General features: G+C 37.1%; 2 protein-coding genes and 4 pseudogenes across 2 annotated transcripts; all 6 read right to left on the reverse strand.

Moving 5' to 3' along the window:
• Nucleotides 1-614: 614 nt before the first annotated feature.
• Nucleotides 615-5618, reverse strand: LOC132172141 (dihydrolipoyllysine-residue succinyltransferase component of 2-oxoglutarate dehydrogenase complex 2, mitochondrial). Its single transcript, XM_059583591.2, has 15 exons — nucleotides 5544-5618; nucleotides 5361-5433; nucleotides 5186-5263; nucleotides 4153-4213; nucleotides 4026-4053; nucleotides 3743-3813; nucleotides 3564-3638; nucleotides 3373-3428; nucleotides 3232-3276; nucleotides 2819-3109; nucleotides 2588-2682; nucleotides 2218-2308; nucleotides 1995-2105; nucleotides 1449-1643; nucleotides 615-977 (listed from the first exon to the last, which is right to left on the reverse strand). Exons 2-15 carry the CDS (start codon nucleotides 5409-5411, stop codon nucleotides 786-788), a joined length of 1440 nt encoding a protein of 479 aa, XP_059439574.2. The 5' UTR covers nucleotides 5412-5433; nucleotides 5544-5618; the 3' UTR covers nucleotides 615-785.
• A 1528-nt stretch (nucleotides 5619-7146) lies between these two features.
• LOC132170110 (putative F-box protein At4g22030) lies at nucleotides 7147-8403 on the reverse strand. The gene has a single exon (XM_059581014.2). The coding sequence runs from the start codon at nucleotides 7855-7857 to the stop codon at nucleotides 7147-7149; it is 711 nt and encodes a 236-aa protein (XP_059436997.2). The 5' UTR covers nucleotides 7858-8403.
• On the reverse strand, nucleotides 7930-8400 carry LOC148589948 (putative F-box protein At4g22030 pseudogene; annotated as a pseudogene).
• Nucleotides 8404-13307: 4904 nt separating the features above from the next.
• LOC132173076 (putative F-box protein At4g22030 pseudogene) lies at nucleotides 13308-14582 on the reverse strand (annotated as a pseudogene).
• A 2646-nt stretch (nucleotides 14583-17228) lies between these two features.
• On the reverse strand, nucleotides 17229-18488 carry LOC132172951 (putative F-box protein At4g22030 pseudogene; annotated as a pseudogene).
• A 3930-nt stretch (nucleotides 18489-22418) lies between these two features.
• On the reverse strand, nucleotides 22419-23696 carry LOC132173043 (putative F-box protein At4g22030 pseudogene; annotated as a pseudogene).
• Nucleotides 23697-26093: the final 2397 nt, after the last annotated feature.

The raw sequence follows: 26093 nt of genomic DNA on the forward strand, positions 1-26093 counted from the left end.
ATAATTTGACATAACCCACCAACGGGCTATTGGCCATTGATTTCAAGTGACTCTTGTCCTTTTATTATACATTCTTTGGAACATATTTGTGATGCTGTAATTCTATTACAAATTAATGTGTCAGTCCACATGATATTATCACATCAGAGATCAGACACAATCAAGTAATGATTCACGTGACACTGTCACATCAACAAAAATCAAACTTAATTATCTAGTGATTGACGTAATAAGTTTCTTTAACTAATGTAATAATGTCACATGAATTGTCATGTCAATTTTTAAAAGACTTGTAGTAAAAACTAACCCCAGCAACACTCACTATGGTTCTTACTTTTATCAGATTTCAGCTCACAGTTCCACCAAGGGTTTTGACACTATCAACACCCCCACTTGATACGCTTCATTTACAGTTTTTTGAACCCAACCAGTTATCGTGCTTGGGACGCCCACTCCTTCCATGAAAAGTAAGCCAAGATTTAGTCTCAAATTGACTGCTCGAACTACCCTCGACTTCATTTTTTTTTTTTTTTTTTGAGAATTTAAAAGATAAAAGGAAGTTATAACCAATGGTGGCATGTGAGGGGGGGAGAAATCCGAGAGATAGAGAGAAGTGAGGCCCCAAACAAGAAAGTTAAACTCAACCAAGGAATATAATATAACAAAGTCTTGCATATGCAAACAGGCCGCTCTTGCAAGATGTTAGAGGCTTATCCTAATGCTTCGCCAAAACTGACCACAGCATGACAGGAAAAAGGACATTAGAAAGGTAACCAATGGTGTCCTCATATATCAAGAAGCAACCTCCGAGGGTCCTCCACCACATCTTTAATACGACGCAAGAAGAAGACTGCCTCTCTTCCATCAATTAGTCGATGGTCATATGTTAGGGCAATGTACATCATCGGCCTGGAAACAACTTCCCCACCAACCACCATCGGACGGTTCACAATTGAGTGCATGCCCAGGATGGCCGACTGCCAAAAAAGAAAAGTAAATCAACAATAGGTGAAGAGATTAGATATTAGTAAAAGGAATACAAGAGAAGCATCTGCAGGATAAAGTAATGGAAATGTTCACTAGTGGAACCATCTCATGACTCATTTTCTGAACATGTATAAACGTTAACATACATGAGTAGTTAAGTCACCAAGGAACTGGCATGAATCATGTATTAATCCTTGTACCCCAAATATGACTATAGTTTAATATTTCCAGGAACTATATCTGATATCTTTGTTGATACAGAATCGAGCCAAAAACTCCGAAGTGACCAACGGGTAGCAAGTCCCCTAGAATAAGGATGTGAGATGGCCAAGCCTCCACTCAGCTGATTTTAAGAGGTTGTCTACAACATGTTAATGTGTTTGTGCACGCAGATGCACAAGGAGAATTCCCCTTATCATCAAAACAAAATGTAAGCAGTACGGGTATATGCAGTATCATACCTGAGGGGGATTAATGATTGGGGTACTTAGAAGGCTTCCATAGACGCCCCCGTTAGATATTGTGAATGAGCCTCCAGCCATCTCATCAATTGATATAGAGCCATCATTTGCCTTCTTTGCAAGGGTGTTGATCTCCTTCTCGATATCAGCAAAGTTCATTTTCTCAGCATTGCGGATAACCGGAACAACAAGGCCCTAGAAAACAGAACTCAGTGGAAGTGACCCGATTTAGATAAAACCAATGCAACTTGAATAAAATATGTATCTCAATTATTGCTAAGCATTCTTTTTAGATACAACCAATATGTAATAAAATATTTGTTTTTGCATCAAGAGTTTGGTTAAAAATTTTATTCCATTACTCCAGAAATAGTTCATGTTGGCCTTATGTCAAAAAAAGAAATTCTATAGTATGAAGCCTTAGCCCCGCTAATATAAGTTCCAGGCTCTGCAACTGTCAATGGACCGAATTCAATTATCAGAACACATCCAAACACTCCATTCTCAAGTCACTGCATACTTGAAATGATTGGAATAGAGACGGACCTTTGGTGTGCCAACAGCAATACTGATATCAATATAATCTCTATAAATGATGTCATCCCCGTCAATGACAGCATTGATAATTGGCTGATTCTGGAGCCCACTTACAGCAGCCTGGAACAGGACAAGCAACAACACTGGAAATCAATGTTTATGAACATGCACGTAGATGTGTTTGTATCTGTACATGGAAAGGTACTGAATAACTGCATATGATAAAACATACTTTAATAAATCCTGACATAAGTCCTAACTTCACCCCATGCTTCTCAACAAAAGCATCTTTATAATCAGAGCGGAGCTTCATCAGATTAGTCCTGATTTGCATAGCACATTGGTGAAGGGGAATATATAAGGCAATGTGTCATAATTATTTCAAATACTCTGATAAATATTAAGCAGCCTAACTAAAGGAAGAAATTTTATTCCAAATCAGCACATTATGTTGATAACAAATTTACGGTTACATTTAGACTACACACACAGACATCAGACATCTTAGTCACAGGGATTGGTTCTGTAGAAATACAGGTACTTGGGTCGATGAAGTGCAAAAATCAGCCACACTGATTTAAAGTTTGGGACAAAAAGCTTACATATCTACTTCATTGAAAGTAGTCAGCATAGCGAAAGTGTTCTGAGAGTCTTTCAAACGAGTTGCAACACGTTTCCTCAGTCTTGTCATTGGAACCTACAATTATATAAGTTGCAAACAACAAAAACTGAATAAGGAAAAAGACCTATGAAAGTAAAACTTAAACTAAACTTTTAAAGGAACCGCTTAAGATAAACTAATAGATGGATAAGGGAAGATCTCCAAAACTTACTCTTCTTTCCCTTTCTTTGGGAGGAAGTTGAGGTTCAGTTACTGAAGGTTTAGGGCGTGGTGGAGAAGGAGCTTTAGGCTTAGGAGGAGAAGTTTCAGCTTTAGGCTTAGGAGGAGAGGTTTCTTCCTTAGGTTTATCCTTGTCTGCCTTTTTCTTTTCTGCAGATGGCTTAGAAGCAGCCTTGCTAGGCAATTTCTCTGATGGAGCAACATGTGATACATCTCCACCAGACTTTGAGATAACAGCTATCTTGGTACCTGGTTCCACTGTTTCACCTTCTTTGGCAATAAACTATAGAAAAAATGCAAAGATGAACATTACAAATTCAAAATACCTATGTAACCAGAAAGGAGAGGCACATTCATAGTGTATTCTAGCTTCTAATCATTACATACTGCATCCCATCTGATTACCTTTTGGAGAACACCAGCCTCAGGACTAGCCACATCAATTGTAACCTATTTGTATTATACGTAAAATAGTTAGAACTGATCAAAAGATTTGATAATGGTTCAGAACTGGAAAACTTATATTAGTGCCATTTCACTAAGTACCTTATCAGTTTCTATCTGGGCAATAGGCTCATCAACCTCTACATGATCACCAGGTTCTGCTCTCAATTTATCAACAATAAGTCACATAAGAGATTTGAGTATATGTGTCATAATCTATTCACAAATAGGCACAAAAGATAAATTTTCGAAAAGAAAAAGGAATTCAAATACAGTCAACTAGGACGACATACGCTTTAAAAATTTTGCTAGAGTCCCATCAGTGATGGATTCACCCATGAAGGGCACTACGGCATCAACCAGATCACCTTGGTAAACAGATAGAGCATTTGTGTTAAAGAATATCCAATAATATACACCAACATGCATCAAATTCAGGAAAATGCCCCAGAAGATCATGAAGATATCGTACCATTATTGGAAGAAAATGACCTATACTGCATATAGATAGGAGAATCTGTTTGAAGAAATGACACAACTTCCCTATACACCATGAAAAATGTTAGGGAAATAAGATACAGAAAAGTTGATTGAAAAGGAGAAGTCAAACTTGCTCCAACTACAGCACATATGACTTCCTTCTTTTTCCGATCCTTTCCTTTACAGCATAGGCTTAGAAAATAACAAAAAAGACATAAATCCCAGATTTCCCTTCAAAACGTGTCAGGGGCAGCAAGTAAGGAAGAGTCGCTGACCTTGCTGTCTTTGAACTAACCGGACAAGCTGCAATTCAAAAGGATCAATAAAAGAGGCACTCAGTTATCCAAAATAATCTTTTATCCCAACATGACATGCCTAAACAGTCACTGAAAGTCTGATTACCTAGACAACTACGGCGAACAGCATTGCCTACAATTCTTGAGCCTCTTCCAAGAAGCAATGGCTGCACAAATGTTTGTAAAAATACAACAAGGTAAGAAGTTCTGCTTCAGAATGACAGCAAAGCACACCATCATATTAAATTTAAACACGATTCCAGAAAACAATGAGAAAGAGGACAAGAGAATTTCTCTAAGGAATCTATGAGAATGTATATAAACTTGCTTTCATCAGACAGTGCACTGACCGATAAACCTAAGATCTCACGTGGTTGGCAAACAACTTACTAAATAATACTCCCAACCAGCGATGTAAAATCAAAGATCAGTTGAAGCTTGGGATTAGCACGTTATGCATTAGCATCCCCTTATTTTCTAGGGTAACTCTCAGTGGACTTCCTAAAATCCTAACCATTATTCTTTTTTAAATGGCTCAGACTTTGCAAATTCAGCACACAACTTATTGTTTAACAATGAATTAAAGAAAAACTAAAGATCTTCTCAAGGTAGTAAATTCTATTAGAATGTTAATTTATTAATTAATTTCACTACTTCTTAGTAGCTTAAACTTTTGGGATAAGTTGATAACTGGAGATTTATCATGGTAACATAGTAAAAGTCCTGAATTCGAACCCTAATTCTAGACTTATTGAAGGGGAGTTTAAGCACACAAGTGAAGGGGAGAAGTAGAACATTAATTAAATAGTTAAATTCATTATTTCTTATAGGCTTAAGCTTTTAAGACCACCGGTAATTCAACAAATTCTGAGGTGGTAATATCTGAACCGTTCAATCAAAACCAATGGTTAGGATTTTACCATTTTCCCGATCGAGGTGTTCGATAGCACAACAAAACAGAAGCTCAGGTCGAAAAGAACATTACAAAACCACACGGAGGTCAAGTGCAGGCAATTCCATTTTGCATTTGATATCACATTATCAAATATCTGAGTGCTAATCCTAAGTAGTCACCTAATCTCATTTTTGCTAAAAGAAACAAATGAAATTCACAGAGACTAATCGAATTCCAGAGCTACCTCTTTGACTGTGGCAGTGTAGCTACGCGTCGCTTGCGCGGTTGCAGGCCGAGCCACCAGCAACGACCGTTCGAAAACCTAAACGGAAAAAAGAAGCGCACAAATATAGAAGAAGACGACGATACTGAAAAAGCTCTGGAAAAAGAACCATATTAGTGTATAGCAGAAGTTTCACCGAAGCAGAGGCGCCTCCGCTGGCAACTTTTCGCCTTATGATCGCCCACATAATATTGCTCGTATCAATTTCCCTAACACATTTGTCACAACAAATCAATTGAATTCGTAATCAGAAACTTTGCTTAGCTCTTTTGTACAGATCTGATATAACTGTGTTTATAGATCGAGAGAGAGATTGGACCTGCGGAGGAGAAGGTGGAATGTTTTGGTGGCTTTTCGTTCACTGATTAACAGACAACAAGGAGGGAATATGTGTTTTTAACTCCTAACTGCATATTTTTTAACGTGAGAATAAAAATTACAATTAGATTTTAAATGAATATTATTATTGAATTTTGAATTCAAGAGTAATTTTTAGTGTATTATTAAAAAATGTGAATAACTATATGTATCTCTTTTTCATAAATTATGGACTTTTACGTGAGTTTGTACAGTTGATCGCTTGCCGCCGGTAGTTCAACTAATTAAAGAGACATATCGACTGCGAAGAGACAAGAAACCAGCAAAGATGACTTGTTAAGAGTGTCATCAAAAAAACACTTTGATACTTAAGTTAACGACGGATTCTTAAGATAAATAGAAAGCTATGAAGACGAGTTACCGGTCGGTAACTCTCTTAGGATGGGAGTTAACCCATTAGTATTAGTCCTCGCCCATTGTTGGTCACAAGTACAACCCTACTCGAGGGGTAAATAAATCTCCTTACGCCTAAGGGTGTGTTTGGCAAAGGACTTGAAAAATGAAATGAATTGAAACTGTAGCAGATTTGATTGATTTGAGGAAAAAAAAAAAAAGTAAGAATGTTTTATATGAAAAAGTCAAAAAATTTTGTTTTGTAATGATTTTTTTATTTGAATAGTAATAAAAAGTGACTGATATGATGTAAAAAATAAGAATGTTAAAGTTAATTTTAAGAGGAATAATTGAATTTTTTTTGAGATACTTTGGCAAACACAGCTTAAAGACCAATGGGGCCGGAAGTAGGCCGAGGCGAAATGGACCTTTGGTAAATGGTATCATGGCCGGGTTAGAGTATCTCAAGTATTTTTTAATTGAACTGTCTTACTTATTCTTCGTGAGGTAAAAGTGTACCAATCCAAACTTCATTTAAGATTTACAAGCTTTTGAAACATGATTCGAACTCATACAAGTTTGTTAGAATTTTTAGTTTATTCAAGTCATTGGGACAAGATGACGAAAAGGAACAAGTCTTTGGCACGAGGCTTGAAGAGGTAATTTGAGTAACGATCCGTTTTTTAATATATGTTTAATCAAAGAAATAAGAAGTGCCTATACTATTATATTACCATGTTAAATAAGTAATTTCCAAAAATTTAAATGAACAAATAAAAGAAAATTTAATTAGATAAGAAAGTAATATTCTAACCATATAAATAGAATATCCAACAGCCTAAGGTACCACAATTGAGTGACAAACTGAGTTTTCAATTGAGCTGACTTCCAATCCCAGGGCCAATTGGCCCAATTCCAACCACTCGATGTAAATTTAAATAATCTAAGCTATCAAATCCGGACCACATGTCTTGAATTCCGAGTATTCAACCAATCAATATACAATATCCCTGTTCATATATTATATGCAAGAAACTAAAAGGAAAATTTATATTCCTTTGGACACTCCTTTTGGCTTTCGAAGAAGTTGCTAAGATAAAATTTGATCAGAATCAACATTTGTCTTTGTCATTCTTAGAGCTAGATTGTACAAACAATTGGTTGTATAAATAGTCAAAGAATTAAAGAATCGCTATGCACCAAATCTTAAATTAAAAGAGCTTGCTAGCGAATTCATCTATGGCGGTTCCATCCATACGTGAAGAAGCTGACTTTCTGGCCAATTCTCTGAGCTGTGACAAGCTTCTCCCCAGCTTCAAAGCCACATTCATTTCAAACAACTTCCCGTTTTCTCTTTTCTCCGTATCTCTTTCATCAAGTGTGGCTTCAATGGATTCTGAGAGTAGCTGAAAGAAGCCAGCGCAGTTTCTGTACATCTCAAACACCATCCCAATTTGGCCACCATGCTCGAATGCATTAACCATGCTACCTAAAGCCCCGGCAGCCACCGTTACTATTGCAGCCCAAGAGCCGCTACCAACAAAAGCAGATCCGACGGCTGCAATGGCAGTGAGCAATGGACCTGCAATGGCTAAAATCTTGTTGATCTTCAACACCAAGTTGCCTAGCCTTTCGTAGTCCTCAATGTCCTTTCTCTTCACCACCTCGACGATCTCTCGCATTTCTACTTCCATTTCCTCACTCCACCCATTCTTCTTCTCATCTCGTTGCTTTCCTTGAGAGGACTTGTTTTTCTTCTGGAGTTGCTGATTTGAAGGCCACCAAACAGATGGCTCAAACTTTGCAGGGAATTTGTCAAGCATGGCTCCTAGCAAGGGAAGTGGGTATGCTTTGTCGACGGCCAAAACCTTTTCCATCACGCCCTCCACATCTTTTTCCATTGGAGTCCCGAGAGCCATCATAGTTTGGATTTGGGTCTGGATCTGCTTGAACAATCTTGTAGCATTGCGTTGCTCCTCTGCAAGCTGTGAAGGCTAAATTTTATTCATCACAAGCAACATCCCAGTGGCTGCAGAATACAAGAGCGTGGACGACAGTTTCAAAGCCAAAAGGGGCATTCCGGCTCCACCAATGGCTGCAGCACCGGCCATGGTGGCAGCAGTGAGGGTTATCATGTTGACGGAGTTGAGAAGAAGGGTATTCCAGTTTTCACGCTGTTTTCCCATGTTGGCGTGCATCTCCACCCTGTCAGCCGCGGCCTCTAAGATGGCATATAGTTGGGTAGTCGCAATTTTGTTATCAGTTGATGTGGTAGTGATCTTTTCTACCGGGACTATGCCCGTGAATCCATCCCTTTTATTCAATTCCTGAACCAGCTTTCTCGTTGGTATTTTTGGAACTGAGAAGCAAGCGATCACTTTAGGAAGTTTAGGGACATGAATAGCAGCATTGATTTGCCTGGAACAAGAAGATGATGAAGATAATCGGAGAGTACTTGAAGCCATTTGATTGATGTTTTCTCTGAGCTTTTCTTGTGTAGGGGGAAAGTGGGAAGGTTGAGAATGGAGGTAGGGAGGCAGGTTGAGTCTTATTTGTAGCATCCAACTGCAACTCAAATGAAGCGGTCAGATAAGGAAAACATTGACCGGCTGAGTGGTTTGACTCGGCCTAGTGAGTGTCCGGACCCATTCCGTATTCATAATTTTCAATTTTAAACTTTTACTCGCTTGTCTTGGGCCTCTCATGCGACGCAGTAAAACTGTACGCGCATGTTAAACCAAGATCAAGTATTACACCTGCAACGGAGACCAAGCGACGTAGTAAAACTCGTACGCCCATGTTAAATCAAGATCAAGTATTACACCTGCAAGGGGGGATTTAAGATTTTTAGTTTGGGGAATAAAATTAAATATATATATATATATATATATATATATATATAAGGAATAAAAATTAATTTTTAAAGGTTTATTTATAATTAATTTGTTTTGGATGGCTTAGAGGGGCTTGCCATACTGTAGTTCCGGCCTTGCTGCTTGCTACGGTAGACTAGGACATTTGGATATAATCTTTTAAGCTCCCATTTCAATTTGAGATAGATTCCATCTTCAGATTTTATACTTGTGGTTCTTTGGATCCAAATTCCATACAATAGTGCAGGTACTCGGGTTGCTTGCTCAAACACCTCACTGAATAGGTTGAATTCAGACAAACTCTCACATAAGGCTACTGTTGAGATTATCCTACATCGGTTGTGGAAGGGTTTGGTGGTCAGTTTCTAAGTGTGGGAGAAAGACTTACCTTTTAAGTTAGCTTTTGGAGTTGAGAAAGGCCCAATACCACCAAACACTAATATCAGAGCCCACAACATCTTCAAATCGCTTATATGAAATCTCCCGACACTTCAAACCTTTTTATGAAGACATAGCATTAATTGAGAAATTTGTAAAAGTGATGTTCACCTTTGAAATCCTAGGCATTATTTACATCTAGGTGTCTAAGATATGTAGAAGCCACCCCCATTGGTGGTTGGGGGTGGCGCGAGGCCTCCCCTATACTTGGCCATGGGGGTGGCCTTCCACCCATCCATGGTGGCCGCGCACCATCCCAAATGGGCGGGGGTGGCGGCGAGCAGCCCCCACCTCCCTCTGGGGTGGCTTCTCCTCCTTGGAGGATTGTCTTCTTAATTTTGTTTTAAAAAAATTAAGGGAAAAATATAAAAAAGTCCTTCAAACTACTAGCCGTTTTTAATTTAAGCCCTTAATGTTTCAAAAGTGATAAAGTAGTCCCTCAAACTACCAAACTATTATATTTTGGCCACTCCGTTAGTCAAAACCGTCAGTTTGGACGGAAACTGCAAAACGTCGTCGTTTTGTTGGGGGGGCTACTTTATCACTTTCTGAACATTAGGGGCTAAAATGAAAATGGCTGGTAGTTTAGAGGGCTTTTTTATATTTTTTCCAAATTTTTTTTCTTCATAAAAGGGCATTGTAGTAACTTACCCATAATAAAAAGACGTCATTTTGCAGTTTCCGTCCAAACTAACGGTTTTGACTAACGGAGTGGCTAAAATGCAATAATTTGGTAGTTTAGGGGCTACTTTATCACTTTTGGAACATTAGGGGGCTAAATCAAAAACGGCTGGTAGTTTGGAGTGCTTTTTTTATATTTTTCCTAAAAATTAATTAATTAATTTTTTAATTTAGATTGGATATAATCAAATGTGGTTCGGTTTGTTTTTGGGTTTTGATATTGGTGGATACGTGGCATATCTTAGACCATTAGACGCAAATGATGGCTAAGATTTCAAAAAAATGAGAAACTCATTTTTCTAGTAATGGGAGGAGATCCGAATCCCATTAACCATGGAACTGCACCAAGAACTTGTCTTATTGGCTAGCTTGATAATTTTATAAATAAGGGAGACTCCCTCACATTGTCGTGTAAAATCCGGTTCTTACCATGGACTAGCGTGTTTGTCCCATTATTTCTGATTCTCTGCACATGTTGCCCTTAATTTGTCTCAAATTGGTCAGTAGTCAAGGTCTTTTAAGGTTTGAATTGTAGCAATTTACTCCATAAGAGTTCAATTGTTATCAAATAAATTATTCTGCATGTCTACATTTGGTTAAATTTCTAAAGGAAAACTTCACTAAGGACCTCCAAACTTTCACCCGTTTTGAAATACCCCTCATGAATTTCAAAATATCTTAATTTAGTCCCCTGAATTTTCAATTACTTTCAATTTGGACCCCTCCGTCAAATTTTAAACGTCACGTGACGTTTATACCCCTGACTTTTGTATAAAATTTCAACTTCTAAAACGTTTTTTTATTTAAAAAAAAAAACAAAAAAAAAACAAAAATCAGGAATATTTTGGTCTTTTTTTGAATTTTTAACAGCTAAATTAACGGAAGGGTCCAAATTGAGAGCAATTGAAAGTTCAAGGAACTAAATTAAGAGATTTTGAAGTTCAGGGGGGTATTTCAAAATGGGTGAAAATTTGGGGGTCTTTAGTGAAGTTTCCTCAATTTCTAACTATGCTAGCTACCATGTCATTACCACCTCGATCTATAATTGTTTTTTTTTTTTTATGTATTTTTTTTTTGGTTTTATATTTATTCTTATAATTTTTTCTTTTCTTTTTATTTTTAATTAAATGAGACACGTATCACTTTCTAATTGAATATGATATGGCAATACAGTTAAAAATTTAACAAAATGATTTATTTAATAACAATTAAACCTTAGAGAGTAAATCGATAAAATTTGAAAGTGATTCGATTAAAATTTGAACATCTTTGAGAGTGATTGGATAAAAATTTATACCTTAGGAACAACCTGAACATCTTTCCCAATTCTTGGCCCATGCATTGATTACATAGGTCACTTTAATTTCTATATCTTGAAGCAATTCCATAGATTTCCTCCTATTGCTAGGTCTGTGGGCTATACAATGAAAAAGACCCTCCATTATAATTTTTCTGTTCTAATTTAAAAAAATAAAAAAACATTATTGATGCAATATAATTAGGGCTGACAATTTAACCTGTAAACCGAGAATCTGACACGAACACTACACATAATTTTAGGGTTATGGTTTAGATTAAATGAGTTCGAGTCTTAAATGGGTCACCCATGTATGACCCTTTTAATAAACGTGTCATGTTTGGATTTGACATAAACAGATTTGCGGGTTAACCGGGTTTGCTGGTTGACACGTTTATACAATTTATATATTTTTTAATCTTTCAAATAAAATTTTAAGTTTAACTTAATTTAGGGCTGACAATTTAACTCACGACCCGCAAATCTAACATATACACAACATATAGTTTTAGGGTTAGGGTTTAGGTTAAACGGGTTCATATTATAAACGGACCACCCATTTAATAAACGTGTCGTGTTCGAGTTAGCGAGTTAACTAAGTTGACACGAACCCAACATCTGAACCCGTTTTACCAGCCCTAAATAAAACCCACAAAAACCACTTGAGCGGCGGCATGTACACTGTGCAAATAGAATGCATCACTCGAGTGCTACTCGACGAGAGATCGAGCAGTGGCACAAGTCGATTGGGGGTAGGCATAACATAATGCCTTGCTCGAGTCCCACTCGAAAGGCGCTCGAGAGAAGCCGAGGCAAAATGCGCCCCGCTTGAGCAATTGCTCAACGAGCGTTCAAGCGGTAGCAAGGAAAAATGCTCTGCTCGAGAGACGATCAGGAGGACCCACTTGAGGTGTTTTTGACCGGCTCAAAATTAACACATGAAAACATGATCATTGTTTGCACACAATATACATTCGATGCTCATGCTACTTGATTTTGGTGTTGTTCTTTCCTATATTAGATTACAACTTGCTCTTCTGCTTCTTCTTCTTCTTTTGAATTTTCCATCTTTAGCTGATTCGCCACCTTCTTAGAACTTTACTCTTGTAATATTCATGGAAAAAAAGAAAGAAAAAAAAAAGAAAAGACATTATTCTTCAGTTTTTAGTGACAATTCAATTTGAAGTTTTCTCTTTATTTATACAGTTGACTTAACACCGGAATTCAGACAAATAGACACGTAAAGACAACCAAAAACAGATAAATACTAAATGGGATTGAATTGGAGTCCTTAATACACTCGTTGCTTGTTTACGGGGAGGTGATGTCAATTAGTAAGAAGATAATTTACTTTCCATCATATCTCCCCCTACCAATCTATTATTTTTTATTTTTTGAAAGAACTACATATATCGGTACATGAGATAATTGACGGTTGGGTATGTGATAGGATTCTTGAGGATTCTAGAATCCTCTCTTTGCTTAGTCCCTACTCTTGGCTTGGTCGCTAAGTTAATTTCCTTCTAAAGATTGTTTTCTTGCAAGTTACGCATTTACTTAATTACTCTTGAATTTGTATTTTCATATTTAACTTAATTTCCCCCCTATAAAAGCTGTAGATGCCGTATGGCAAATTCATCAAAAGGAAAATTACGCTTGCTTAATGCAAGAATAGGAGGCCTGATCCCCTCAAAATGATCATTATATTTTCTTTTCTTTAGTTATTCTTTCTGATTTCTTGTGATAGATATATCCCTCGGATCCTATCAATATGTTCAAGCACGTCAAATAATCTACTCCACATGTCTTGAATTCCGAGTATTCAACCAATCAATATATACTCCTTTTGAGTTTTGACCCCTCAACAAATTGCAGTAGGAAATTCAAGTTATTATATGCAAGAAACAAAAAAAAAAAGACTATATTCTTTTGGACACTCCTTTTGGCTTAAATATTGCAGAAGTAGCTGAGATAAAATTTGATCAGAATTAGAATTTGTCAATGTTATAGGTTTGTATAAACAATTGGTTACAAATATCAATCAATGAATCAAAGAATAGCTTTATATGCACGCAATCTTAAACTAAAAGAGCCTGCTAGCGAATTCATCTATGGCGGTTCCATCCATACGTGAAGAAGCTGACTTCCTGGCAAGCTGTCTGAGGTTTGACAAGCTTCTCCCCAGTTTCAAAGCAACATTTATTTCAAACAATTCTCCATTTTCTCTTTTCTCTAAATCTCTTTCTTCAAGTGTGGATTCAATTGATTCTTGCAGTAGCTGGAAGAAGCCAGCGCAGTTTCTGTACATCTCAAACACCATCCCAACTTGGCCACCATGCTCGAAAGCATTAACCGCGCTACCTAAAGCCCCTGCAGCCACCGCTACTACTGCAGCCCATGAGCCGTTACCAACAAAAGCAGATCCGACGGCTGCAATGCCAGTGAGTAATGGACCTGCAATGGCTAAAACCCTGTTGATCTTCAACACCAGGTTGCCTAGCCTTTCGTAGTCCTCAATGTCCTTTCTCTTCACCACCTCGATGATCTCTCGCATTTCTACTTCCATTTCCTCACTCCACCCATTAATATTCTGACCTCGTTGCTTTCCTTGAGAGGACTTGTTTTTCTTCTGGAGTTGCTGATTTGAAGGCCACCAAACAGATGGCTCAAACGTTGCAGGGAATTTGTCAAGCATGGCTCCTAGCAAGGGAAGTGGGTATGCTTTGTCGACGGCCAAAACCTTTTCCATAACGCTCTTCACATCTTCTTTAGATGGACTCCCGAGAGCCAGCGTGGTTTGGATTTGGGTCTGGATCTGCTTGAACAATCTCGTAGCATTGCGTTGCTCCTCTGCAAGCTGTGAAGGCTGAATTTTGTTCATCACAAGCAACATCCCAGTGGCTGCAGAATACAAGAGAGTGGACGACAGTTTCAAAGCCAAAAGGGGCATTCCGGCGCCACCAATGGCTGCAGCACCGGCCATGGTGGCAGCAGTGAGGGTTATCATGTTGACGGAGTTGAGAAGAAGGGTATTCCAGTTTTCACGCTGTGTTCCAATGTTTGCGTGCATCTCCACCCTGTCAGCTACGGCCTCTAAGATGGCATAGAGTTGGGTAGTAGCCGCAATGGCGTTGGAGTTGGGTGATTTATCATGGGTTGGTGCGGTACTGGTCTTTTCTACCGGAACTATCCTCTTGAACCCATCTCTTAGATTCAATTCCTCAACCGGCTTTGTCGTTGGTATTTTTGAAATTGAGAAATAAGGGATGACTTTAGGAAGTTTAGGGACATGAATAACAGCATTGATTTTCCTGGAACAAGAAGAAGATGAAGATAATCGGAGAGTTAAAGAAGCCATTTGATTGATGTTTTCTCTGAGCTTTTCTTTGTAGGGGGGAAGTGGGAATGTTGAGAATGAAGGTAGAGAGGTTGGTTGGGTCTTATTTATAGCGCCTGAAATGAAGCGGTCAGATACGGAAACCATTGACTGGGGCGAACTGGGTTGACCCGGCCTATTGGCTGACCCATTCTCTATTCATAATTTCAAGTTCAAAAGTCCTCCCTCGTATGTCGTATCGGGTCTCCTATGCGACTGCGACGTAGTAAAACTTGGAAGCTAATACAACTAATATTTTCCTTTGCTACAAAACTTGGGCCTATATTTGTTTAGTAATTAATGCTACATAGTATAAACACTCTCACTCTTAAATTTAATGACCTGGCTTTTAAGACTACAAGAATTAAGAATTATTTATTATTGAATTTTAATTCAATGATATTTTTAAAAGCAGTGAGTATGAGAATGAGAGTGCTGAAGTTTGAGCGGGAATATGTGTAATATTACTCATATTTATTAGTGTATTTCAATTAGTATTATATATATTTTTTTAAGAAATAATAAAAGTGTTTTGACATGGCATAGAAGTAAGAAGTATTTGCTAGTAGGATTTACATTTGACAAAAAAAACTTTTTATTTTTTATTTTTTATTTTTTTTACTTTTTATTATACCTACTTAGTTTGAGAAAATACAAACATATGTGTAGCTCATTATTTACTTATAAAATAAAATGTTAAAATGAATAATAATAAGAGTGGGTGTGTGGCCACCCTAAATTGATGAAATGGATAACCGGCAACCACATAGGTTTATTGTAGTAGCCATACGGTTAGATAGAGAGCTAGCCATGCACGTAGCCGCCTCTCCTCCACTAAGGGTGGCGTATGACCATTTTACATTTTTTTTTTTTTTTTTTGAATGGTAAGTTGGTTCATGTTTTTGTAAAAGTTAAATATGTATTTTGTCAAAATACTTTTATAAGAATGAGTGAAATTTTTTAATAAAAAAATGTATGTGTTTTGAATTATTTATTAATGAATTTGAGAAGAAAAAGAAATTCAAATTTAAAACAGAAAACAAAGGAGAGTAGGATAGCAAACATATATAGGCTTGGTCTGTTTCTTTTACTTTTATTTCTATTTTGGATCAAGCAATACGGCTATATATCTCTAACAGGTCAACATCTACAAGGGGTCAAAAATTCAAAATCTACAAAGTGGATTCTTCAACAAAAAATAAAAATAAAAATAAATCTATAAGTGGTGATAGAAATTAGCAAATATGTATGCCCTTTTTCGTACGACACATCAACTATTCAAAACTAGTAGCATTTACTTGATGCCCATCATATATTCCTTGCCTTGCTATTGGTGATTTCATGGGCACTGCCGACTGAGATGGATTTGATCTTAAGTTTTTATAGTTGCGATTTTTTGAATTCCGATTCAATGCAATTGAGCGGATAACAAGTTGTTCAAACGTTTAACCGAATAAGTAAAGTCTCGACAGACTCTCACGTGAGGTCGTTACCCTATTGTTCGTAAGGTAAACGAGTGTAGCAATCGAAACTTCACTTAATATTTACAAGTGTTACGTGAATGATTTTTACAAACATGTAATACGTATGTAACCCAGATAGAATTTAGGATTGAAGGGAACTTAAACCTTAGATTCTAAGGGAACCTAAACCTTTTAAATTTTAAGAAAGCCTAAAATCCTTTTTCAATTGCAAGGTTTTGGATTAATTCTGCTTAATTTATTAATGAGCTTGATGTCTTTAAATAGACAATTATAATGCATAGTAAAAATAAAAGACTAAGTAGAATAAACTACTTTAATCATAATACTTATCGTAAATATTTAAATTCTAATCCATACTTTTAATATTATCTATAAAAATAACATTAACATATTATCCTAAAGTATTTTAATCATAAAATACCTTTATTATTAGACCCTTAACAACATGCTTTTGAAATATGATCTGAACTCATATCGAGATTGTTAGATTAATTCTTGATTTATTCAAGTCTTTGGCACAAGATGACAAAAAGGAACAAGTCTATGCCACAAGGCTCTGAATTCTGAAGAGGTAACTTGTTTAGTGTCAAGGGACGACCAGTTTTGTAAGTTATATATATGTTAAATCTCAAATATCCCCTTATTTTAAATAGCTTTTTCTAATTAAATAATAAAAATAAATTTATTTATATTAAACATAATGTTCTAACCATATAAATAGAATATGCGACAGTAACCATAATTGAGTGACAAACTGAGTTTTCAAATGAGTTGACTTCCAATTTCAACCACTCAATGTTAACATAAGCCATTCAATCTGGACCACATGTCTTTGATTTCGAGTTTCACCCAATTGATATACAACTTTTCTGTTCTGGCTGTTCATGTATATATACACTCCTCTCTGCAGCCACCGTCGTAAAGATAATGCGCCACCAACAACTTGACCGTTCAACGAATTGCAGTAGGAAATTCAAGTTATTATATATACGCAAGAAAAAAAAAATTATATTCTTTTGGACACAACTTTTGGCTTTTGCAGAAGTAATTGAGACATTTTTTTGTATAGAATTAGCTTTTGTCATTGTTAGAGCTAGATTGTACAAAGAATCAAAGAATTGCTATATATGCACGAAATCTCAAACTAAAAGAGCTTGCTAGCGAATTCATCTATGGTGGTTCCATCCATACGAGAAGAAGCTGACTTTCTGGCTAGTTCTCTGAGGTTTGACAAGCTTCTCCCTAGTTTTAAAGCCACATTCATTTCAAACAACTCCCCGTTTTCTCTTTTCTCCAAATCTCTTTCCTCAAGTGTGGATTTAATTGATTCTTGGAGTAATTGGAAGAAGCCAGCGCAGTTTCTGTACATCTCAAACACCATCCCAACTTGGCCTCCATGCTCGAATGCATTAACCACGCTACCTAAAGCCCCCGCAGCCACCGCTACTACTGCAGCCCATGAGCCGTTACCGACAAAAGCAGATCCAACGGCTGCAATGGCAGTGAGTAATGGACCTGCGAAGGCTAAAACCTTATTGACCTTCAACACCAGGTTCCCTAGCCTTTCATAGTCCTCAATGTCCTTTCTCTTCACCACCTCGATGATCTCTCGCATTTCTACTTCCATTTCCTCACTCCACCCATTCTTCTTCTCATCTCGTTGCTTTCCATGAGAGGACTTGTTTTTCTTCTGGAGTTGCTGATTTGAAGGCCACCAAACAGATGGCTCAAACTTTGCAGGGAATTTGTCAAGCATGGCTCCTAGCAAGGGAAGTGGGTATGCTTTGTCGACGGCCAAAACCTTTTCCATAACGCTCTTCACATCTTCTTTAGATGGACTCCCGAGAGCCAGCGTGGTTTGGATTTGGGTCTGGATCTGCTTGAACAATCTCGTAGCATTGCGTTGCTCCTCTGCAAGCTGTGAAGGCTGAATTTTATTCATCACAAGCAACATCCCAGTGGCTGCAGAATACAAGAGCGTGGACGACAGTTTCAAAGCCAAAAGGGGCATTCCGGCGCCACCAATGGCTGCAGCACCGGCCATGGTGGCAGCAGCGAGGGTTATCATGTTGACGGAGTTGAGAAGAAGGGTATTCCAGTTTTCACGCTGTTTTCCAATGTTGGCGTGCATCTCCACCCTGTCAGCCACGGCCTCTAAGATGGCATAGAGTTGGGTAGTCTCAATTTTGTCATCAGTTGATGTGGTAGTGATCTTTTCTACCGGGACTATGCCCGTGAATCCATCCCTTATATTCAATTCCTGATCCAGCTTTCTCGTTGGTATTTTTGGAACTGAGAAGTAAGGGATCACTTTAGGAAGTTTAGGGACATGAATAGCAGCATTGATTTGCCTGGAACAAGAAGATGATGAAGATAATCGGAGAGTTGAAGCCATTTGATTCATGTTTTCTCTGAGTTTTTCTTGTGTAGGGAAAGTGGGAAGGTTGAGAATGGAGGTAGAGAGGTTGGTTGAGTCTTATTTATAGCATCCAACTGCAACTCAAGTGAAGCGGTCAGATACGGAAAACATTGACCGGCTGAGTGGCTTGACTGGGCCTTGTGGGTGACCGGACCCATTCCCTATTCATAATTTTCAATTTCAAAATTTTACTCGCTTGTCTTGGGTCTCTCATGCGACGTAGTAAAACTGTACGCCCATGTTAAACCAAGATCAAGTATTATACCTGCAACGGAGACCATGCGACGTAATAAAACTCCTACGCCCATGTTAAACCAAGATCAAGTATTATACCTGCAAGGGGGGATTTAAAATTTTTAGTTTGGGGGACAAAATTAAAAAAAAATATATATTTAAAATAAATAAAAATTAAATTTTAAAGGTTTATTTATAATTTTGTTTTGGATGGCTTGGAGGGGCTTGCCATACCATAGTTCCGCCCCTACTACTTGCTATGGGAGACTAGGACATTTTGATATAATCTTTTAAGCGCCCGTCTCAATTTGAGATAGATTCCATCTTCGGATTTTATACTCGTGGCTCTTCGAATCCAAATTCCATACAATAGTGCAGGTACCGGGGTTGCTTGCCCAAACACCTCACCGAATAGGTAGAATTCAGACAAACTCTCACGTAAGGGTCGTAAGGCTACTGTTAGGATTATCTCATATTGGTTGTAGAAGAGGTTAGTGGTCATTTTATAAGTGTGAAGAAAAACTTCACATCTTGAGCTAAGTTTTGGGGTTGAGAGAGACTCAAGACCACGCAACACTAGTATCAAAGCCCACAACACCTTCAAATCGCTTGTACAAAATCCCCCAACCGCTTCAAACCTTTTTATGAACACATAGCATTAATTGAGAAATTTGTAAAAGTGATGTTCACCTTTGTGCTTCTTCCAAATGTCATATCCCACGTCACCTTATAATTATTGCCTTGCCTTAGCATTAACCAGGTTCGAATCCCCTCCCTTTACCAGAAAAATGAGTTTCTCAACTTTTTTTTTTTTTTTTTTTTTTTTTCAAAAAAAAAAAAAAAATCCTAGGCATCATTTGTATCTAAGGGTCTAAGGTATGTCACATATTCAATGTATCAAAACTCAAAAACAAACACAACCACACCTGATTATATTAAATTTAAATTGAAAAATTAATTAATATATTTTTTAAAAAACAAAATTGAAAAGACAACCCTCCAAAGAAGAGAAGCCACCCCCATGGGTGGCTGGGGATGGCGCGAGGCCACTCCCAGCCATCCATCCAGGTGGCCGAGCGCCATCCCAGATGGGCGGGGGTGGCAGCGAGCAACCTCCACCTCCCTCTGGGGTGGCTTCAACTCCTTGGAGGGTTGTCTTCTTAATTTTGTTTTAAAAAAACTTAATTAATTAATTTCTTAATTTAGATTTGTTATAATCAAATGTGGTTCGGTTTGTTTTTGGGTTTTGATACTGGTGGATACGTACGTGGCAATGTGGCATATCTTAGACCCTTAGACGCAAATGACAGCTAGGATTTCAAAAAAATGAGAAACTCATTTTTCTAGTAATGGGAGGGGATCCGAATCCCATTAACCATGGAAGTGCACCAAGAACTTGTCTTATTGGCTAGCTTGATAATTTTATAAATAAGGGAGACTCCCTCGCATTGTCGTGTAAAATCCGGTTCTTACTCTGGACTAGCGTGTTTGTCCCATTATTTCTGATTCTATGCACATGTTGCCCTTAATTTGTCTCAAATTGGTCAGTAGTCAAGGTCTTTTAAGGTTTGAATTGTAGCAATTTACTCCATAAGAGTTCAATTGTTATCAAATAAATTATTCTGCATGTCTACATTTGGTTAAATGTCTAACTATGCTAGCTACCATGTCATTACCACCTCGATCTATTACATTTTTTTTTTCTATTTTATTTTGGTTTTATATTTATACTTAAAATTTTTTCTTTTCTTTTTATTTTTTATTAAATGAGACACGTATCGCTTTCTAATTGGATATGATATGACAATACAGTTAAAAATTTTACAAAATGATTTATTTAATAACAATTAAACCTTAGAGAGTAAATCAATAAAATTTGTAAGTGATTCGATTAAAATTTATACCTTAGGTACAACTTGAACATCTTTGAGAGTGATTGGATAAAAATTTATACCTTAGGAACAACTTGAACATCTTTCCCAATTCTCGGGCCCATGCATTGATTACATAGGTCACTTTCATTTCTATATCTTGAAGCATTTCCCTAGATTTCCTCCTACTGCTAGGTCTATGAGCTATACAATGAAAAAGACCCTCCATTATAATTTTTTTGTTCTAATTTTTTTTAAAAAAATAATAATAAAATTGATGCAATATAATTAGGGCCGACAATTTAACCGGTAATCCAAGAACTCAACACGAACACGACACTTAATTTTAGGGTTATGGTTTAGATTAAACGGGTTCGGGTTTTAAATGGGTCACCCGTTTATGATCATTTTAATAAACGTGTCATATTTGGGTTTGACATAAACAGATTCCCTGGTTAACCAGGTTCGTTGGTTGACACGTTTATACAATTTATATATTTTTTAATTTTTAATTTTTAATTTTTCAAGTAAAATTTTAAGTTTAACTTAATTTAGGGCTGACAATTTAACTCACGACCCGCGAATCTGACACGTACATGACACATAGTTTTAAGGTTAGGGTTTAGGTTAAACGGGCTCGTATTATAAACGCGTCACTCATTTGATAAATGTGTCGTGTTCGAGTTAGCGAGTTAACTAGGTTGACACAAACCCGACATCTGAACCCGTTTAACCAGCCCTAAATAAAACCCACAAAAACCACTTGAGCGGCGGCATGTACACTGTGCAAATAGAATGCATCACTTGAGTGCTACTCGATGAGAGATCGAGCAGTGGTGCAAGTCGATTGGGGCAGGCATAATGCCTTGTTCGAGTCCCACTCGAAAGGCGCTCGAGAGAAGCCGAGGCAGAATGCGGCCCGCTCGAGCAATTGCTCAACGAGCATTCAAGTGGTAGCAAGGAAAATGTTCTGCGCGCCCGAGAGACGATCAGGAGGACCCACTTGAGGTGTTTTTTATCGGCTCCAAATTAACACATGAAAACATGATCATTGCTTGCACACATTAACATACATTCGGTGCTCATGCTACTTGATTTTGGTGTTGTTCTTTCCTATATTATATTACAACTTGCTCTTCTTCTTCTTCTTCTTCTTTTGAATTTTCCATCTTTAGCTGATTTGCTACCTTCTTAGAACTTTACTCTTGTAATATTCATGAAAAAAGAAAAGAAAAGACATTATTCTTTAGTTTTTAGTGACAATTCAATTTAAAGTTTTCTCTTTATTTATACAGTTGACTGAATACTAGAATTCAGACAAATAGACACGTAAAGACAACCAAAAACAGATACGTACTAAATAGGATTGAATTGGAGTCCTTAATACACTCGTTGCTTGTATACGGGGAGGAGATGTCAATTAGTAAGAAGATAATTTACTTTCAATCATATCTCCCCCTACCAATCTATTATCGGTACATGAGATAATTGACGGATGGGTATGTTCAAGCACGTCAAATAATCTAAGTCACACGTCTTGAATTCCGAGTATTCAACCAATCAATATATACTACTCTTGAGTTTTGACCCTTCAACAAATTGCAGTAGGAAATTCAAAGTTATTATATGCAAGAAACTAAAAAACAAAAAATTATATTCTTTTGGACACTCCTTTTGGCTTTTGCAGAAGTTGCTGAGATAAAATTTGATCAGAATTAGAATTTGTCAATGTTATAGGTTTGTATAAACAATTGGTTACAAATATCAATCAATGAATCAAAGAATAGCTTTATATGCACGAAATCTTAAACTAAAAGAGCTTGCTAGCGAATTCATCTATGGCGGTTCCATCCATACGTGAAGAAGCTGACTTCCTGGCAAGTTGTCTGAGGTTTGACAAACTTCTCCCCAGTTTCAAAGCCACATTTATTTCAAACAATTCTCCATTTTCTCTTTTCTCCAAATCTCTTTCTTCAAGTGTGGATTCAATTGATTCTTGCAGTAGCTGGAAGAAGCCAGCGCAGTTTCTGTACATCTCAAACACCATCCCAACTTGGCCACCATGCTCGAAAGCATTAACCGCGCTACCTAAAGCCCCTGCAGCCACCGCTACTACTGCAGCCCATGAGCCGTTACCAACAAAAGCAGATCCGACGGCTGCAATGCCAGTGAGTAATGGACCTGCAATGGCTAAAACCTTGTTGATCTTCAACACCAGGTTGCCTAGCCTTTCGTAGTCCTCAATGTCCTTTCTCTTCACCACCTCGATGATCTCTCGCATTTCTACTTCCATTTCCTCACTCCACCCATTAATATTCTGACCTCGTTGCTTTCCTTGAGAGGACTTGTTTTTCTTCTGGAGTTGCTGATTTGAAGGCCACCAAACAGATGGCTCAAACGTTGCGGGGAATTTGTCAAGCATGGCTCCTAGCAAGGGAAGTGGGTATGCTTTGTCGGTAGCCAAAACCTTTTCCATAACGCTCTTCACATCTTCTTTAGATGGACTCCCGAGAGCCAGCGTGGTTTGGATTTGGGTCTGGATCTGCTTGAACAATCTCGTAGCATTGCGTTGCTCCTCTGCAAGCTGTGAAGGCTGTATTTTGTTCATCACAAGCAACATCCCAGTGGCTGCAGAATACAAGAGAGTGGACGACAGTTTCAAAGCCAAAAGGGGCATTCCGGCGCCACCAATCGCTGCAGCACCGGCCATGGTGGCAGCAGTGAGGGTTATCATGTTGACGGAGTTGAGAAGAAGGGTATTCCAGTTTTCACGCTGTTTTCCAATGTTTGCGTGCATCTCCACCCTGTCAGCTACGGCCTCTAAGATGGCATAGAGTTGGGTAGTAGCCGCAATGGCGTTGGAGTTGGGTGATTTATCATGGGTTGGTGCGGTACTGATCTTTTCTACCGGAACTATTCTCTTGAACCCATCTCTTAGATTCAATTCCTCAACCGGTTTTTTCGTTGGTATTTTTGGAATTGAGAAATAAGGGATGACTTTAGGAAGTTTAGGGACATGAATAACAGCATTGATTTTCCTGGAACAAGAAGATGATGAAGATAATCGGAGAGTTGAAGAAGCCATTTGATTGATGTTTTCTCTGAGCTTTTCTTTGTAGGGGGGGAAGTGGGAATGTTGAGAATGAAGGTAGAGAGGTTGGTTGGGTCTTATTTATAGCGCCTGAAATGAAGCGGTCAGATACGGAAACCATTGACTGGGGCGAACTGGGTTGACCCGGCCTATTGGCTGACCCATTCTCTGTTCATAATTTCAAGTTCAAAAGTCCTCCCTCGTATGTCGTATCGGGTCTCCTATGCGACTGCGACGTAGTAAAACTTGGAAGCTAATACAACTAATATTTTCCGTTGCTACAAAACTTGGGCCTATATTTATTGAGTAATTAATGCTACATAGTATAAACACTCTCACTCTTAAATTTAATGACCTGGCTTTTTGAAGACTACAAGAATTAAGAATTATTTATTATTAAATTTTAATTTATTGATGTTTTTAAAAGCACCCAGTGAGTGTGAGAATGAGGGATTTGGATTCACTTAAATTCTTAAAGGAATTTCAGTTTCTGAAATTTTAGATTTATACTGTCTATTTTTCATCCAATGGTCATTGTTCTGTTACGTGTCTCACTACTAATAAATAATAAAATAATTATTTTATTATTTTATTAGTAGTAAGACACATGGCAAAAAAAATAACTATTGGATGAAAAATGAATGGCCTGAATTCGAAATTTTAAAAATTGAAATTCTTAGAATTTTCAGTAGATCCTGATTGGAGAATAAGAGTGTTGAAGTTTGAGTGGGAGTGTCTATAATATTACTCATATTTATTAGTGTATTTCAAATGGTATTATATATATTTTTTTTAGAAATAATAAAAATGTTTTGACGTGACATAAAAGTAAGAAATGTTCGCTAGTAGGATTTACATTTGAAAAAAAACTTTTTTACTTTTTTTTACTTTTTAGTATACCTACTTAGTTTGAGAAAATACAAACATATGTATAGCTCATTATTTACTTATAAAAAAAAATGTTCGAATGAATAATAATAAGAGTGGGTGTGTGGCCACCCTAAATTGATGAAATAGATGACCCGCAACCACATAGTTTTATTCTAGTAGCCATACGGTTAGATAGAGAGCTGGCCACATAGCCACCTCTCCTCTACTAAGGGTGGCGTATGACCATTTTACATTTTTTTTTTTTTTTGTCTGGTAAGTTAGTTCATGTTTATGTAAAAGTTAAATATGTATTTTGTCAAAATACTTTTATAAGAATGTCTGAAATTTTTTAATAAAAAAATGTATGTGTTTTGATTTATTTATTAATGAATTTGAGAAGAATAAGAAATTCAAATTTAAAACAGAAAACAAAAGGAGAATAGGATAACAATTAACAAACATATATAGGCTTGGTCTGTTTCCTTTACTTCTATTTTTATTTTGGATCATGCAACACGGCTATCTTTAACAGGTCAACATCCATAGGAGGTCAATATCAATAAGTGGATATTTCTAAAAAATATATATATTTTGAAAAAATACACTTGCTAGGCGCAGCTTTTTGTTTTGAGCTACTTATATGAATGAATTAATTAGAGAAAAATCAAAATATTAATATAAAACAGAAAACAAAAAGGGAATAGTCTTTTGTTGTGGATCAAGCAATACGGCAGGCTATCTCTAACAGGTCAACATCAACAAGAGGTCAAAAATTCAAAATCAACAAAGTGGATTCTTCAACTAAAAAAAGAAAAATCTAAAAGTGGTGATGGAAATTACTAAATTAGCAAATATGTATGCTTTTTTTTTTTTTTTTTTTTTCCGTACGTCATATCAACTATTCAAAATTATTAGCATTTATTACTAATTGATACCCATCATATATTTCTCCTTGATATTGGTGATTTCATGGGCAGTGCCACCTGAGATGAATTTCATCTTAAGTTTTTATAGTTGCGAATTGCGATTCATTGGATTCCGATTAGGAGTAATAAAACGGGTAATAAGTTGCTCGAATGTCCGATCAAATAAGTATATATTAAGGAAAGCGATAAGGGCACAGAGAGGTCAAGATCTATAGTATTGACAAACTCTCACATAAGGTTACCCTATTGCACGGCTCCATCATATAAGCTAATCTACATTAAAGTAAAAATCAGAATTAAGTTTTAAGGATTACAAAGTTGAATTGACATATTCTCTTATGAAATAGTTTCTTTTGTTGTTTGCCCTTAATCACACGTTGCTTGCTTTCTTTTGTCGACATGCTTTGAATCTCGACATGGTTTTCTCATATTGCTGTCCTGGGATGCTGCTAGGTACTTTCTTAACACAATCTTATTCCCTGAACTGCCTTTGCCATTTCTTCATAACTATCATCATGATTTACAGCCTAGATGGCATCAAGATGCAGGGCAACGCAACAATGGTTAACACCTAATGCCCATTGATTTAAATTTTATT

Source organism: Corylus avellana, chromosome 1, assembly GCF_965113065.1.
Source record: "Corylus avellana chromosome 1, dhCorAvel1.hap1.2, whole genome shotgun sequence".
NCBI classification, from domain to species: domain Eukaryota; kingdom Viridiplantae; phylum Streptophyta; class Magnoliopsida; order Fagales; family Betulaceae; genus Corylus; species Corylus avellana.